Source organism: Larus michahellis, chromosome 4 (assembly GCF_964199755.1).
Source record: "Larus michahellis chromosome 4, bLarMic1.1, whole genome shotgun sequence".
Lineage (NCBI taxonomy): Eukaryota > Metazoa > Chordata > Aves > Charadriiformes > Laridae > Larus > Larus michahellis.
The window spans coordinates 89,362,936-89,380,996 of NC_133899.1; the positions used below are offsets into that span (position 1 = coordinate 89,362,936).

At 41.8% G+C, this 18,061-nt stretch overlaps 1 protein-coding gene across 1 annotated transcript in view; it reads right to left on the bottom strand.

Annotated features, from left to right (window-relative positions):
- Positions 1–476: 476 nt before the first annotated feature.
- The window catches only part of SLC6A5 (solute carrier family 6 member 5), a 36,915-nt gene continuing 19,330 nt past the window's right edge, over positions 477–18,061 (bottom strand). Inside the window, exons 10-15 of the mRNA XM_074586319.1 lie at positions 15,837–15,949; positions 15,425–15,556; positions 14,271–14,370; positions 7,726–7,826; positions 3,389–3,556; positions 477–981 (exon numbers count right to left, since the gene is read on the bottom strand). Of these exons, the coding sequence (XP_074442420.1) occupies positions 826–981; positions 3,389–3,556; positions 7,726–7,826; positions 14,271–14,370; positions 15,425–15,556; positions 15,837–15,949 (770 nt within the window). The 3' untranslated portion in view covers positions 477–825. The remainder of the gene's footprint in view (positions 982–3,388; positions 3,557–7,725; positions 7,827–14,270; positions 14,371–15,424; positions 15,557–15,836; positions 15,950–18,061) is intronic.

Sequence of the window (18,061 nt, forward strand, 5' to 3'; positions counted from 1 at the left end):
AAAACAAATATATGACAGTACTTTAAACAGTGATGCCCATACACCTCAGCCTCACGCCATTTCCAAACCACTTCTAGACTGAAATGCAATTTAGTCCCAGTCTCCAATGAGAAGTCCTTTAAATTTTGCTTTTATTTTTCTACTTGAAAAGATCGAATGGATTATCGTGTTTCTGTTCTAATCTTGCATATCGCTTCCCGGGGTGCTGCTTAAAGGGTCTCCGCTCGTTTAGATAACAAGTCCTCAAAGTTAGTATAATTCATGCTCACAAAAGCGGTGCGCAGGCACAACGGGTCACGGTCTGCTCTCAGTGCAGACAAAGCGACCTCGCTTACTGCGTGAGCCTTATGCTGGATTGATACCAGGACTACCGGAGATCCCCTTCTTTGCTCACTACCATCCCATCTGAGGCCTGAACTGCCCTTTGATTACACCGGTAACAAAATCCTAGTCCTAAAGATTACCTACCTGTTACAAGGATGCTTGTGTGAAACGGGTCAAATTCTGCACATAACTTCCTTCGAAAAATTTTCCATTGTGCTTTTGTTTTTTCCTACATCACCTGACAAAACCTGGTATGTCACCCGTTGCACAATATGCTTTTGCTATTTCACCGGGTGCAGAACACATCATGGGCATCACCTACACCTGGAAGTGGTCTAGCTAGGTCTTCCCTATGGCATGCAACAGTAAGTCCTACTTTCCTAAGCAACCACTTTCAGGCACTGTGAAAAAGAAAAGAAGGAAAGGTGGGGAAAAAAAATGTAAAAATAAAAAAAATACCAGAAAAAGCTGACAATGCTATTGCCACCCATGTAATAATTATTAGCATTGTGTCCCCAGTTCTATATCCTTCACTGGCAGTTTAAGTCCCAGGGAAGAGGTTCCCAGTGGATCAATCATATTCATGTAACGTTCACCGCGGTGCTTGGCCAAGAACGGACCCCAGTCGGGCTGTGGAGAGCACACCAACTTGAGTCGCTGCAAGGTGGGGGAGAGAAAAGAGAGTCTCATTTGAAGTTACGGAGTAGAATTAGAGTGCAGAAGAAACGAGGATAGGCTCATTTGAGATTATTGATGATGGCCCTGCAACGCTCCACTGCTCAGTGTTTGTTTTGCACAAAGTTTGCAAGATTAATAGAGGATAAAGTGCCCAGATTTTAATTATACATTCTCCCCCGCACCATACGAGGGGAGCTCAGAACCACCGCTACAGATTGCGCGGCTCACTTACTGAAGGACATGTGCACAATTACTTAGCCCGATGGTCTAAGCAGTGGGTAACTGCATTAAAATAATTGGATTTCTGTTTAGCATATTTCCCAAAAGTATACGAATGGCCAAAAAGAAGTACATTGCTATGAATGAACAAAGATTTTTCATTTTGAGATGACAAAATGTTTCATTTCTATCTACAGGAAAAAAAGGAAGAGGAGAACGTTAACCTGGAAAACAACAAAAATCTTCTAATCTTTCTGCTGATTTCTTTATTGAATATATAATTTGATTGGCACATTTACAGATAAAAAGGAAAGAAAACATATTTTTGATGACTTAAGAGGGAACAATTATATGTTTATTACCTAATAAAGTGAATCAGACCTCTATATCAGTTATTTTAATCTCTGCTTAATTACCAGTTTGCAACTCTTACCTCCCAAATCAACCATAATAATTTTATGCAGCAGACTGAGTATTCAGGAAATACCAAGCTACATCTGAAATAGCTTCAGCAAAAGCCTCTTCAAAACAGATCCAGCTTTTTGGTGTTTCTTTGGGTGCACTACTAGAGGGACAGCAAGGAGAGCACCCTATTTTTGTGGCAATGTATGTACTAGTACTACATTACTAGTACTACACTATACTAGCGAAACGACTTGCCTGAATGAGAGAGACTTATGAGACGATAAACAAGTACATTCAATTCCACATTAGCTCATTTCCAGTAGGAGCAGTTGTCTCCTGACCTATGCGCTCCAACATGCTCCACACAAGTGCTGAATGGCCCTTTAGACAAGTGGCCTCGTTGCCCGGTGCCAACTATGGGCTTGGATGTTCTCCCGAGGGTGTCCCACCACTTAATATTAAACTCCTTTCCTCCATGTGAAGCAGAAAAGCTTCATCTTTTCCCTTAGGCACGTGTAGTGTGACATATTGAGAGACCAAAAGATTATTCTATTTTACTACATTTTCTCTCCTTTTCACTTTTGAGGCGTCTAACAGCCTCGACGGGTTTTGCGGGAGCACTGAAAAGGGGAGGCGAGCGTCTGTTCCTTCTCCCCAGGAGGGAGCAGCACAAGCCGTGTGCGGCAAAGAGAGGACAGAGCTGAGAAAGCCTCAAAGGCCAAAAAAGAGACCATTGAACTTCTTCAGATGACAAGGTGAATGCAATGAAGGGATGAAATGCCAACATGAAAAAGACATCGCTGTTCTGCGCCCTGCAAGGAGCTGAGGAGCTATTTAAAAGATGGGTAGACGTGGTGCTTAGGGACATGGTTTCGTAGTGACTTGGCAGTGTTAGGTTGATGGTTGGACTCGATGATCTTTAAGGTCCTTTCCAACCTAGATGATTCTGTTCTATGATTTTGTGGCGGCAGCCGGGGTGGCAGGGAGGGCCAGGGCACAAAGACAGGGAGCAGAAGGGGACTGCCACGTTTCTGGAGTGGCGGGGGGGAAGCATCAGGAATCTGATTTGCAAAATAAACAAAAGCAGCATAAAAATAAAGTGTCACCTAGAATTTTTTTAAGCCCAGGTGCCAGAGACGATCAGCGTAGTCAAGAAAAATAAAGAGATGAAGGAGGGAAGCAAAAAAAAAAGATTGCCATCTAAGTTTTATAGCGAGCGGTTTGATCTGTAGAGCATGGGGTCTTTGCATACGTCTTATTCCTGAACTTCATCAAGTGGCACAACCCCCTGGGGCGCATCCTGGGTGACTTGGGTACCCGACCATCTCGCACTCTGCAAACAGACGACTCCCGATTGACGTCTCCTAGCGCTGAGCTCTGGGCTCGCTGCGACACCACGCGCACCACCAGCTGACGCTTCCTACGGCTACGCGCTGCTTTTGCAACAAGGCCAACAGAGCCAGGAGAACAACTTCATCTCAGTAACACCATACCAAGGCTCTGGAAATTTGTAACTCCTTCTAGTTCTCATAAAAGCGGTTGCTTAACAGTTTAGGAGCTTTTTTTTTTTTTTTGAGGAACAGGAAATAGAAGGTCTGCATTTTAAATCAACCGAGCATCTCTTTGCAGCACAATAACTAGCTTACCAGAAAGTAATCTTAGCACTATTAGGCATTCAATATCACAAAAATCAATGTAAAATAAAACAGACAGTCTCCTGTGACCATATTTTTAAGCGGCAAAAAAACGGCAGAAGAATTACCTCGATAAATTTGCCTGGGGCTAGATGCATTTTTATCACGAACATCACTGGGATCCAGATAACCGAGCAGGCCAGCATCAGCCACCCGAGCACCATGGACCAGCCCGGGTAGTGGTAAGCTCCGTAAGTCATCGGTTCCCATTGGTAAAAACTGAAGCAAAGAATAAACTGGAAACAAGGAAGGAAAACAAATATGTTTGAAGAAGCAAAACAAGCCTGCTCTGCAGCAAATGGTAGGTGTCCTCCCACAGACCTATGGAATACAGATAAAAGTACATGCTCCTAAGGCAGGGCGCTGCCACAAGCTGTAATAAACAGGTCAGAGTCTTAATCTAATGAGTTTCATGGAAATCTTGCAATATCCCACAAAAATCACTGTATTTATGCCAGAAAAATTGAAATTAGAATCCTGCCCCTAGAGTAACATGCTTTATTACATGGTCTGTTGGCAGTTTTACCTAATGTCATTATGCTAAGTTACTCCATTTCACTTACTGTATGAATAGCAATACATCTGCTTACATTTGTGCATAATTCAGTAACTTTTGGGAAATGCCCGTGCTCGCAATAATTGCACACAGAAGATTTATGGCAGTATAACTAGGTGAAGGCACGTATAAAAATGATCGGTTTTATTTCCAGAGATGTGGAGTAATTGAAAGTCTAATATTAGACTATCCAAATGTATCAAATATTAGCTTTACGGAGGCAATAACAGAAAAGAGTGTATTGCTTGGTTTTGCTTTGTCTGTTTCGATTGCATAAAAATTGAATTACGACTGATCAGTATCAATTTATTTCTCACCGTAAGGTCACTTAATATCACATTGGGAGGGAACAACAGCAGAACATGCAAGTTTGAACTGCCCTCGTTTGCTTTCCAAATTTGCTTTCCTTAAGAGACAACATAATTTCCTGTTCCCTGGTTGTGATTACTGGCGGTAGCGAAGAGCATAAGTCTGGTCAGTAAAGGAATCGAGCAATTTGCAGAAAAGCCTTACAGTTGCTTTCAGAAGCATAAAAATGGGGCTAAGGCAGCATCTTGAAAACAGCCATTGGAAGGAAAGAAAGAGATTTAAAAAAAAAAAAAGTGCACACGTCCTCATTTTTAGCAAGGACCTCCAGGAAAAAAAAAAAAAAAAAGACATATTGCCATTTATGTTATCGTAATACTATGGATTAAACAGGGCTATGTCTTCAAACTTTTAAAAATGGATTTACAACGATACCTGTATATTGTCACAATCAAACAACAGTTGCCACTGGATAGGTAAGACAGAGCTACCTGGGTTTCACGCACAGCAAAGAGAATCAGTAGAGAAAATCTACGTGGGAAGGTGGAATATCTTCATTACGCCCATTGGAGAAATTGTTCTCATCATAGAAAATTTCCTCACAACTCCGGACTTTGATGAGCTCACCAAAACTCACTAATGCCTTCACACACTCCTGTCTGTAAAACTAAACCTTTTTCACTTTTCAAGAAAAAAAAAATAAAAATAAAAATTACCTCATTCCTGAATTAACAATACCAAAAAGAAGTTGCTAACTTTATCCAGAGCCCTTTTTTTTTTTTTTCCCAAAATAAAAAGATTTACCGATGTTTATGCTGCACTAAAGAACAGCACAAGCGGGAACTTGCCAGCACGTAGGATGAAATACAACTTCCCTGGAAGAAGGGATTGCAAAGGATGGAGTCACCTTTTTACTTCTTCACCCCACCCAGCTGCCACCACACTGCCTCAAAGCACGTGTCTTAGCAGAAATTCTAGTAACTTTTAGTACCTCATCCCTAAAAATCTATGAATACTTGTAGGAACTATTTAGCACTGCTGTGAAATGATGAGTTTTTCCAACCCTAGGCAAATACCAATAATCTCGCCACCCCTGTGGGCCAGGCCTGAGGACTTTGAGGCTGAAGAATGTGCTCTCAAACGTGACATCCTGGTGAAAGAGGGCTCCGTGCTTTTATACTGACTTACCGGGCTGGAGGCTTTTGAAATGGCTAAAAAAATTATTTCATTCTTGTGCCAAAACATGATGTGCAATTAAAGATTGTATGGGTACTTGGGTTAAAATGTAGAGGAAACATTGAGCTAGACAGAGAATGTAGAGCTAGTTATTATCCTTTAACTTGATAAAAACATGTAGCAATGGTAAAAAAAAAAAAAAAGAATGGTGAAAAGTGCCATCTTTTAGATTAAATGGAGATCTAAATTTGAAGTAAAGCATTATTCCAGGCTTTGGGGTAGCTATAAAAAGAAAATTAAAAAACAAAACAAAACAAAAAAAAAAGAAACACCGAAAAAAACAACCTCCAAAAAGAAAAAAAAGGAAAAAAAAAAAACAAAGAAAAAACCCCAAACCACCCCCCTTCCCCGCAACCTTCCTTTAAATTTAAAACCCTATTTCTAATTTTGCAAGTACGCCTGAGCCAGTGAACGCCGTCCCCACCTCCCCCGGCCCCCCGCTCTGCCCCGCCCGGGCCGTGCCGCCAGCCGCTGTCGCACAGCGCCCCCTGCCGGGGCCAGTGGGGAACCGCCGAGCTCGGCCGGGCGGGCCCGGGCGGGGACACCACTGGGCGCACCACTCAGTGCCCAGGGAGTCTGGTAAAAAACATTCCTTTTTTTCTTTCTTTATTCTCCTTTTTTCTTTCCTTTTCTCCTCTTCTCCTCCCTTTTTCCTTTTCTTCTTTCTTTTTGCCCCCTTTCTCTTTCACTTTCCCCATTTGTTTTCCTTTTTTCTTTTTCTTCTTCCTTTTCTCTTTCTTTTTGCCCCCTTTCTCTTTCCTTTCTCTTTCACTTTCCCCATTTGTTTTCCTTTTTTCTTTTTCTTCTTCCTTTTCTTTCTTTTTGCCCCCTTTCTCTTTCCTTTCTCTTTCACTTTCCCCATTTGTTTTCCTTTTTTCTTTTTCTTCTTCCTTTTCTTTCTTTTTGCCCCCTTTCTCTTTCCTTTCTCTTTCACTTTCCCCATTTGTTTTCCTTTTTTCTTTTTCTTCTTCCTTTTCTTTCTTTTTGCCCCCTTTCTCTTTCCTTTCTCTTTCACTTTCCCCATTTGTTTTCCTTTTTTCTTTTTCTTCTTCCTTTTCTTTCTTTTTGCCCCCTTTCTCTTTCCTTTCTCTTTCACTTTCCCCATTTGTTTTCCTTTTTTCTTTTTCTTCTTCCTTTTCTTTCTTTTTGCCCCCTTTCTCTTTCCTTTCTCTTTCACTTTCCCCATTTGTTTTCCTTTTTTCTTTTTCTTCTTCCTTTTCTTTCTTTTTGCCCCCTTTCTCTTTCCTTTCTCTTTCCTTTTCCTCCTTCTCTTTTGTTTTCCCCCTTTTTCTTTCCTTCCCCTTTTCTTTCCTCTCTTTCCCCCTCCAATCTCCTTACTTTCCTTTCCCCCTCCACTCTCCTTAACTTTCCTTTCCCCCTTTTTCCTTACTTTTTTGTTCCTTTCCCCCCCTTTTTCTTTCCTTTTTTTTCCATTTTTTTTTAGAGAAACTGAAGGGATCTATATCTGTTATCCAGATCATAACTATATCAACCCTTGCAAAAATATTTCCATCTCTGCAGCTCAAAATTTGTCAGTCAGATTTCCACGTAAACCTTTCTAAAGTGTATGTCTCAGATTAGTTTATGACTCAGTAAAATGGTTTTTCCCTAGCTCAACCTGAGAAAAGACAGGAGGATCATCTCATTTCCTCTCCCTACGTGTGTACATACATACGTATGTATTACACACGTACACTTATATATACAATAATCCAGAATGCTGGTACGCAATGGTATGCCATAGCAGCACTTTGCACAGCCAAGGAAAGGCCACAGCATTTGGAGACTCACTATCCCTTCTCTACCAAAAATAGCGTTACTTATGCTCTTTTTTTCTACTACACACACGCGTAAGAACACATGGGGCCTACAGGAGAGATGGGGACAGACCCTTGATCAGGGAGTGGAGCGATAGGACGAGGAGGAACGGTTTTAAACTGAAAGAGGGGAGATTTAGATTAGATATTAGGAAGAAATCCTTTCCTGTGAGGGTGGTGAGCCCCTGGCCCAAGTTGCCCAGAGAAGCTGTGGCTGTCCCATCCCTGGAGGTATCCAAGGCCAGGCTGGATGGGGCTTGGAGCAGCCTGGTCTGGTGGGAGGTGTCCCTGCCCATGGCAGGGGGCTTGGAACTAGATGGTCTTTAAGGTCCCTTCCAACCCAAACCATTCGATGATTCTACATGCACACACACATGCGCTAGGTATCTCCATCCAAGATCTAATTACTACCCTTCAGAAACACCATGTCTGATGAAAAAACAACAATGAAGTGCTTTGGAGAAGACATTAAAATTTTTTTTTTGCTTACTGTTAAAATAGTTGGGGTCACAAATGCCCAACAGACTCTCCAGAATTTACTTGGCTGGAATCCAATCATCATTTCTATATCTTCACAGAATCTCTGCAATCCTGTAAGGAGCAAATGTAAATGCAATTAGGTGTGAAAGAAACCAGCTGCAGCTTGCAACACAGCTCCTGTGATCTCCCCTGTGTCTAATTACGAAAACAAACTCTGACTTGTGGGTTGAGAACTTCAATGGAGGATCTAAGCACACAGTAGAAAAATGAGACTATTATGGTGGGAACCGTTCTAATAAAATATTTACTTCCTAAGGATTAAAGCAAAATTGAGTTTTTACATAGAGATTAAGTGTTCAGTATGTTTTGGGTTAAAGCATTAATAGTATGCACTGGTTAGCTGCAATTATGTGTACACTTGTTATATTTCACAGTGAAGATGAACCTTATTAATATCTGTGTATCTATTTCAGCACAGACAATATCCGAGCTTCTCTATACCTACTACGCGATTGGGCTATGACTGTATCGGCATCGAAACTGGTAATGTCCCCTTATTTTTCATTTGATATGTACGCAATACTTAGAATTATTAGCAAGCACCCGTAAATATTTTAAATTATATTCAACATTGTTTGAGCAAACAGATCAACCGGCATGTTGATTCTTCAGATTATTGCATTGATTGCATCTATAGAGTTACTTGAGTTAATAAAACACGCAAGGTTGGAAAATGGTATTTCAGCCGTCCCCGTAGCTGTCTCGCTGGCTGTGCCGTGCGGCTAGAAGAGGTTCTGGCCCAGCAGCAGCAACCACCCCACAGATAACAGCCAGTTTGTTTTTCTGCCTTGTTCTGCAGAGCTGGTTAGGTAAATGGCCCCTAATTTATCCAAAACTCATAACAACAAAATTGGAATTTGTTCCAGCTTTTCTAATGATGATAACAAGAGGGAGGTCGAGGGTCCAAGGCTGAGCTCCTCCATCACACAAACAGTTCCAGTTTGGGCCAATTTGGGATTTATTCTATCTAATAAATAAATGTCTCTGTCATTGAAATTTTACAAAGTATTATTCTACAGCATTGAGTCTGACTTTTATGGTATGGGGACAGGGATGGAGCTCAAATATTGGAGCGAAGTCTTCGAGCAAGGCAGGAAATACTTGGAACAAAAGTAATAAACTGCTTTATGTTTTTATTGCCCTTACAGCCAGGCACTGCAGCTGCTGAATATAAGAAGGGATAATCCCCAGGCTTGATCCACCTAATTTTGAAGCCTTTTTTTGGTTGAACTAAATCTACCCACCAGGCTGTTCCCAGAATTAAGAAGGTAAAAAATAGCAATGGCTCAATATTCAGTGTCTTTTGATGCACCTCCAAGAAAGGCGCGGGGCTCGACGATGCTCGGGCAGCCCCAACGGCCCAGCTCAGGGGGCGAGCACAGAGCAAGGCAGTTCAGGCAGACAGTGTGGCAGAGTAAAGCTCAAAAACTGTGTTGTGAGAAGAAATAGAGGAGAAAAAGCCAGAAATTAAACCAGAAGATGAAATCGCAAAGACCTGCATTTACGAAGGGGTGAGGGGAAGTACTTCGGCTGTGCTCTCCCCCTTTCCCACCCCAGCTCAAGCCATAACCACCGGTGAGGGTTGTGATAAGTTGCACCCGGACTTTGGGGGACAGCTGGCAACACAGTCAAAACACTGTCTGGAGCCGGGGAGGGGGGGACCTAGATATTTTGTTCCCATGCGAATATGACTATAGCTCAATTATCTTACTCTATAAATAGCGGACAGGCCAAGAGCCCTTTGAGCTCTCCTGCACGGCAGCGGGCTCTCCCCTTGAGGGATCTCCCCTTGAGGGAGGACACTCACTTAAGGTTCTGCTCCGCGAGGCTGAGAGATTCCTTGGTGCAACAGATTCTCCATAAGTGACTAATAGCATGCTGAACTTTGATATCTTAGCTAAGTGATATAAAGGATCGATTGCGCATATATAACCCTTTAGACATAAACCGTTGACCAAGTCTGGGACCGGGATTGGATCCAACTGCACCCAGACTCCTCTCTGAGAAGGAGTTTAGAAAGCCAGGGGTCCGTTTTGAACCTCGTGACTCAACGGGAGGGTCTCCCTGAGAGCTTGTCTGAGCCTGGCCTCTATGCAGTAAATAATCAAATGCACCCTTACATCAAATCTCGTAAAGCACTGTTGCATTCACTACTATCTTCGTTAAATCACTGTTTTATATTAAAAAAATATTTCACTACTTCGCTCTTACGAGTGAAGTTAATCACTCCGCCCGCGACAAGTGCAACCTGCGGTGGATGTAAGCTTAGAAAGCTAACTCAACAGGACCCAGATGTTGCATTTTTTTTCTGGAACTGTAATTTCTCTCCCTCTTTTTCTTTTTTCCACTGATTGCAACAAATGCTCTTATTCAGAAAGCCTCTTGTCTTCTCTATAAAATACGGGTAATTTTTACGACCCATGGGATCTGCATCTGCCTCACTCATCGCGTGCTTCTCCATTTTGTACGCCTGGACCAACTGTAACCCCCAGGGTCGCTGTATTCTCTTCAAAAGGAGATCTTAGCTGCAACTGAATGATTTTATGTGTTTTGTTTACCTGCTTGTTACAGTTCAGTGGACCATCTGCAGTGGGCTACCTGGGAGCTGCTCACACAGCGGGCGTCCCCGCAGCAGGAATAAAACTACTTTTAAACTAATTGCAGCAGCACAAGGGATGGGCTGAAGGGTCTTTCCACAAAGTTTAAAGCTCTTCCAAGTGTCTCTACTGCAGCCACACTTGCGGCTGCAAAGGAGATCTACGTAACTAGAGAGTTACCAGGCGCTTCTGCCTCCAAAATTCGTGCACGCTTCATGCAAATCTGCACCGATTTGTTTGAAACTCCAATTACAAAATTTAGTTCCTTCTTGGAATTGTGAGTGGGTATTCACAGCTTCAGACACTTTAAAATATTAGCAGTTCAGGAGTAAAATACATGTAAATGGGTAGAGGGATTACACAGTGCTCATCTCTCCCTGTGAAAGACTGAAAATAGGTTCGTCGAGTTCCACAGAAAAACGCAAAGGATGCTTTAGTTAACCAAAAGCCGATTAAATCTCAGTATATCTGGTCTCCCCCTCAGATCAGTCAGACCTGCTGAATAACTTTGGGAAATAAACAATACATGATATTCCATATCTCAATTTCCACTCTCTAAAGTTGGATGATGTATTCATAAGCGCTGCAGACAGAAAATCCATTAAAAAGGAGAATGCAAACCGAGACAGACAGCTGCTTCAATATTCTGCTGCAGGTAAAATGTTCAAAATTACTAACGCTTTCTACCACTCGCTCTGATGATGAACCTTCCCAACAACAGACTGTCAAAAAAGCAGATCTAGAAGGAGCACGAGTAAAGTATAGGTCACACATTTTCAGCTTCCAACAGCGTTTTGCTCAAGCACGAGGTTCTTTGTATTTAGCTTCACGCTACAAAATGCAACAGTGGGAATTATGCTGATGATTAAATTAATACCCGCAGCTCTAAGCTATTCTTTACCAATCATGCATCATAATGTAAACATCTGGAGAATAAACATCTATACCAGAATGTGAAATAAAACCCAGCATTTGACTGGATTATGTAGCACCGACTCCACTGAAAAATAAGTGATCGCAAGGAAATAACCAAGTGTGCCTCTCCTTAATTTAAAAATCTCAACAAGCTCAGCAAGCAGAACGTGTAACAAGAACTAAAGACAGATTTCTTTCATCATAAAAGCACCTGCCTCTATTGTGCCGACCTGCTTGCTATGAAGAGTACAAGAATACAGAGAAAGGTGTCAGTGGAGTGTAAGACGGCAACTGTCAGAGCTCGAAAATATATTATGCCAATTTTAAGCACTGCTTGAAGGAATATAACAAGAGCAGTAGCTTCACTTGTATTTACAACATGCAAATTGCAAATATACAAGCTGTACGCTTATGAACAGTCCTTAGAAAAGTAGCTTTAATGCAGCAGAAGTAGCTATGAAACATTAGTCAAGCGGATGACGACTGTAAAGTACATCTTTCCTTTTTTGTGTAAAAGACTGGAAGCTCTTTAGTCTAGCAAAAGGTTAATTCCAGGGAATAATCTTTGAAACAGTTTATATCAAAGGCTTTACTAACATCTGTTGATCAACAATCAGATGGTACAGAAAGCACGGGAAGAATGATTTGTAATTTGTCAGATCTTTTCCAAGTCTGATTACATTAAAGTAACACGTAACTAAAAAAAAAAAAAAAAATATTCTCTATCCAAGTCATTCCTTTGCAGTGCTATAATTATTTCTGTATTATTTTATGTTTTTCATAAAAGTTAGTGTTTTTAAGGATACCGAATTTGTTGGGCAAAGCAGGCACTAGGCAGAGCAATTTTGCTTACAAGCCCAATAAAACGTTCCACAAAGGCAGGTCTGTAGTGCTTCTGCCACACGGTGTTCAGAGGAGGGACAGAGCCAGTGTTTGCTCCACACGTACCTTTGTTCTTACTTAAAAACATACAGAAGAAAGAAATTTTACAGATTTAAGTAGTTTTGGGGTTATTTCAAAACATTCCAAGCAAGGAATTTTCATCTTGCACACCGATGGCAATGGCTTTAAAAGGGGCAATCTTTTTGACACAGACCAGGTGATGCTGACGATACTGCTGGCCAGAAAGAGAGACAACATCTAGTGCACAGCATTGTCCAGCCACGCTCTCAGCAAACAGAGGAGGAGTGTGTGGTTTGGGAAGAAGGAAAAAAAAAAAAAAAAAAAAACCCACACACCAACAAACCCTTATACTCTTCCTGAGCATTCCCACTCACAATCTCTTAGGGAATTGTTTTGATTTTAGGAAAGCTGAGAAATTGGTCAGTACAATTACCAGACACTAATGTCTCAGACGACATGTACCCGGAGGTGTTTCCACAGGAACAGGTAAAAGGGGGAGGGAATGGGCAACCTTGCATGTCTTCATGGAAAACGAAGCACAGAGCAATGGCAAAACTTGCCAGCATTGATTTTTCAAACCAGGAGTTCTGCTAAATAACCCCCAAAATCCATCTGTAGACTTCACTTCAGGAGACATTTCAAAAGATTGCATTCAGGTCCTTTGAGAAGAGTGGTTGAGTGTAAAGCTGACAGCAGTTACCAATATCACTTCACTCACAGAGATGACACTTCTAAACCTACTCTAATTTAAATACTTACATGTCACAGACATAAAAAACAACATGTTTTGGTTGATCAAAATGCTTGATCGGTCTAAATCAACTTTTCTCTCGGTGTTTTGACTTTTTCCATTGTATTCTGTACCATTTCCTCACTAGGTCCTATTGGACTTAGCTTACAACCACCCAGGCCTGCTCATTGGATTGGATATCAGTGAAGATAAAATACAAATCTGTATTTTCACGAAATTAGACAAAACCAGGAAGGGCTGACTCCCTGTCCTTTCTATAACATTCATTTTTCAAGCAAGAGCAACAAATCCTACATTTGGAACTATGCACGATTTTTTTTAATGCATTTATATTACAGAGTGGAGCCCACAATGTAGGTAGATCTAGCACTTCAGCGTCCAGGACTAGGGCCTAAGGTCATACTGCTATATACGTACCTTCAACAGAACATCTGGGATTGTTTATGTCTAGCTGATAGAAAATACCTAATTCATTCCTGTCCACCCCAACAGCAGAAACAGCCTTATCTTTGTTGTCTTTAACACTGAGATTCAGATCTTCCTTTGCTTTTGAGAACAAGTCTTGAGTGGCACCACCACACCCCAGACATGAATTAATCATCTGTTATGCAGGGAGATCTTCACATTTCCTACTACAACCATCTGAGATCACGCGTTTCCGAGAATCAGTCTCCTGAAAGCACTGGACAAGTTTGGGAGCAAATCACCAACTGGTATCCAGTGTCGTAGCTACCGTAGCACCAAGGTAATTGCACTGTTTTATATTAGCTGAGGATCTTCCTCATAATTTAATGTGCATCAACATGGATTAATCTAACCAGTGTTGCCACTGTGCATAATTAATCACTCTTAGTAGCTGTATAGTCTTGATCCTGTGTTATGGATAGATGGGCTAAAGGGAAGGCTGGATGTGTACATGGAAAATAAAACCTTCAAAAGTTGTTCAATGCAAAGATACCACCTCTGGCTCGGGAAATCTCTCAGCCTAAAACTGTTGCAGCGTAGAAAGTGTAGTGTAGAAAGAGACCCTGGAGAAGCATCACTGAATATTTGGTCTATTCTTATACTCATCTTTAAGCACTGGCTTTAAGCTACTGGTGGAAAATGAAGTCTTCTGAATACATGTATTTTTAAATAAACCTATAGTAACGAAGTCCCATTATGCTTCTGTTCAAAATAAGGAAATTCTGAGTGTTTCTATTAAAAAAAAAATAAAAAATAAAGTAAGGTGTTACTCCTTTCCTTAAGAATTTCATGTTAGCAGCTACTTTACCATATACTAAAATGTTTCTGTGACATCAGCTGTCCAATAACAGTATCTTTTCTTACCATATATATAGGAAACTCCAACAAGCTCGAAGATGGCAATGATGACAAGAGAGTAAGAAGCTGCGTAAGTGTCCACAAGCTGTAACATATACATTCCACCCTAAAGAAAAAAGGGTAAGAGTCATTACTCGTGGCATACAGCTGATGTCTCCGTACGCGTCACAACTCTAACTGCCGCTGAGATAGGCAAAACAGACAGAAGCAGGACCCAGGACTCTATCCCAAGTAAGCATCCACACATTGACCAGTGACAGGCTGATAGCGCACCATAATCTCCTCCTTGTGGCTGAATGAATATCAAATCCAACAAGAAAAAAGCAGAAGGTACACCCGAGTCTGGTATCTAACACACCTTGGGAGGACATTGATTTCAGTCCTTTCATATTAAGGACTGAACTGCAACAAGACCTTCCACCGGCTGCGTCTCTAAACGATTAATACTATGGCGAAAGCAAAATCACTGTTGAAACCAGAAATAGCGTAATAGTGAGTCCAGTTCATCTCTTCGGGAAGGATATAATGCCCTGTCTTCAGGGCAGAGGCTAAGCAGCACAATTCAAGTGAAGGAAGGACTGAATCTATCCTGGGCTTGGGAGCAGCAAAGTTGGGCTGGTAGGTGATGAGGTGACGGGAAAGAAAGAAAAAGAGAGGAGAAAAGGATGAATAAAATAGTAAAATAGATTTTGTGAGCCTCTTGAAATTGCTGAGAGTTTATAATGCTGGAGGAACTAATGGACAAAAGACACTGAAGACTATCAACAGTAGATGAGAATGTCATTATTAGTGCTGCAGTTTTCCAAGACTATCAGTACATATCTAATCTAGGAGGGAAGGCACCCAAAACTGGTGTGGATGTTTATATGACATACAAACTTTATTATTTTTTTCTTAAATGTGTACCTAACTTAAGTGATTGCTCTGGAGGTGTTTGGCTAGAGATAAATTTTGGAAGTCTGATTCTCATAAAGATTGGAACAGTGAAGTCTTTTAGCTTATATCTCCGTCAGAGCATCCATTAAAATAAAATAAGGCTTTCAGGCTCACTTGGTGTCTGCCGCAAAATTCAGCTTAATATTTTGCAACTTGCACAGGAGGAGAACGGCCACCAGAGGGGGACTGGGGACAGACAGTGTGCTCGAAGACAATATCATTACCTGAGTGATCATAGGAAATCCCATGATGAAAAACGAGATGCAGCACCCAAGAGTGAACAGTGCCTTGTGCGTCCGTAAGTATTTGGGGAACTCATCCGAAACGGAGGTCACTATAGTCTCGATAGTGGCAAACTGAAAGACAAAACGAAAGGATTTATTTCAGTGCACACAACGTACGCAAAATGCTCCAACTGGATATAATGGAATAAAAGAGAGTGTTTTGAATCCTAGGTCTTAAATGCACAGACCTAATTGCCAAAGCTTCACCCAAATTATTTCAGCATCGATGGCCTTACTTCGCTCCTCTTTTTGTAAAACTGACCACATGGAAAACAGTGATTAATCTCACGGTCCTCCAAACAAATAAACAGGAAAAGCAAGAGGAAAAGAATGGGAAACAAAAGCAGTTTACCATAGTGTCCAATCCAAGTGTCAAAAGCATCAAAAAGAATATTATAGCCCAGAACGGAGAGAGGGGAAGCCTAGTTAAGGCTTCTGGGTAAACCACGAAAGCAATTCCAGGACCTAGAAATGAGAAAAATAAAGGCTGTGATATCCTGCATCCTATTAACATTGTCGACTGAATGGAAGAGAGGGAGAGGTGAAGAGTCACGTTTCAAAATCTAATACAATATTACTTTGCTTGATAAAAGTAAAAAAACATTTAACCATTGCAGAATGTAGCCTCACATGATTAATTTCTATTTTGGCTGTAAGTTTCGAAACACTCATACACTCCTACTTGCCAAGCTGCAGAATACATATTTAACCAGTACATTAATAGACTGACCCGGATTTGAAAAATAAACAGAAATCGTGTACTGCAGCTATGTTTCTTTCCTGCTCTGTGATCAAATTCCTGCTACTGTCCCTGCTAATAAGCAACCCAGCCTTAGATCAACATAGCCATCACCCACACCTCAGCACTACAAGGAAGATCGGGAAAGTAAATACTCTTCTTTAACTCATCAGCACACGGTCGAACGAGAAGGAAAGAACATAACAGATGCACAGAGCTGATACCAGACACAAGGTAATAACTACCGTGAATCTAAAAAAACCTCATAAGAAATTCTGAAATAATGCACAGCAAAAAAAATAGGGAGATGGGGTTCTTGTAGAGCCTTACCCACGAATTTTCCTTTCTCTGTTGGTTTGATTTCTTGGGCTATAATTTTTATCGACTGTAAAGAAAAATTATTTCTACAAGTATGTTTAGATTTGCTTGGGAGAGAAGGCTGCAGGAATGTGGCGGTAGCATTACAGTAGATGGCACTTCTTCTCTATTTATCCCAGCTAAAGGAATGCCCACTTCAAACGCTCAGAAGGATGTTGCCTCTCAGGCAAGATACACACGAGAGCCAGGCTGTGCTGCTAGAGCCGTCAGCGTGCACTAGCAGCCCAGAAAGCCGATCGTATCCTGGGCCGCATCAGAAGAAGCGTGGCCAGCAGGTCAAGGGAGGCGATTCTCCCCCTCTACTCCACTCTCGTGAGACCCCACCTGGAGTACTGCGTCCAGTTCTGGAGCCCCTACTACAAGAAAGATACGGACGTGCTGGAACGTGTCCAGAGAAGGGCCACAAGGATGATCAGAGGGCTGGAGCACCTCTCCTGTGAGGACAGACTGAGACAGTTGGGGTTGTTCAGTCTGGAGAAAAGAAGGCTCCGAGGAGACCTTATAGTGGCCTACCAGTATCTTAAGGGGGCCTACAAGAAAGCTGGGGAGGGACTTTTTAGGATGGCGGGTAATGGTAGGACTAGAGGGAACGGATTAAAACTAGAGATGGGACAATTCAGACTAAATGTTAGGGAGAAGTTCTTCACCATGAGGGTGGTGAGACAGTGGAACAGGTTGCCCAGAGAGGTGGTGGAAGCCCCATCCCTGGAAGTTCTTAAGGCCAGTCTGGATGGGGCTCTGAGCAACCTGATCTAGTGGGAGGTGTCCCTGCCCATGGCAGGGCGGTTGGAACTAGGTGATCTTTAAGGTCCCTTCCAACCCTAACAATTCTATGATTCTATGATGCCATGACCCATGCATTGAAAAGGGGCTCCAAACCCACTCAACTCTGGCCATTTCCAATCCAGGTTATCGCATCCCATTTCCCACAGCTCCCCACACTGTTTCTGATCAAAACAGAACTGTTACTGTCTCACGTAATGGGAAAAACACAGTTGTAGCAGCATGTGAAATAATCTCCACAGGCAGCTGTGAAGCGTGGGGATCCTGCTGAACAAAAGACAAATACGAAAGATAACAACACGGTAAAAAAACCCAAACCCACTGTACGTGACTCAGTAAGTGTTGCTGCCTTTAAAATACGCTGCAGAAAAATGGCTTTTTGGAACAGGAAGGTGCATGCAGAACTACTATGTATTCATGAACGTGTGCTTTTGTCTCTTGATTAAAGATTTCTTGACGACTATTAGAGATAAGGGCTCTGTTTGCACTAGCTTCCTGCATGTAGAAGTTTAATTAAGTCTCAGAATAATGAGTTCCTATTAATCACAATTTTAGGGGAAAGTTTAATTATGGAATATGAAAGCACACATCTCTCCATCTCAGCCCCTCATAACTCTCCAAGGTATCACACACCAGGGAGCATCCGGGCACAGGTGAACAGTCACGGGGAGGCTGGC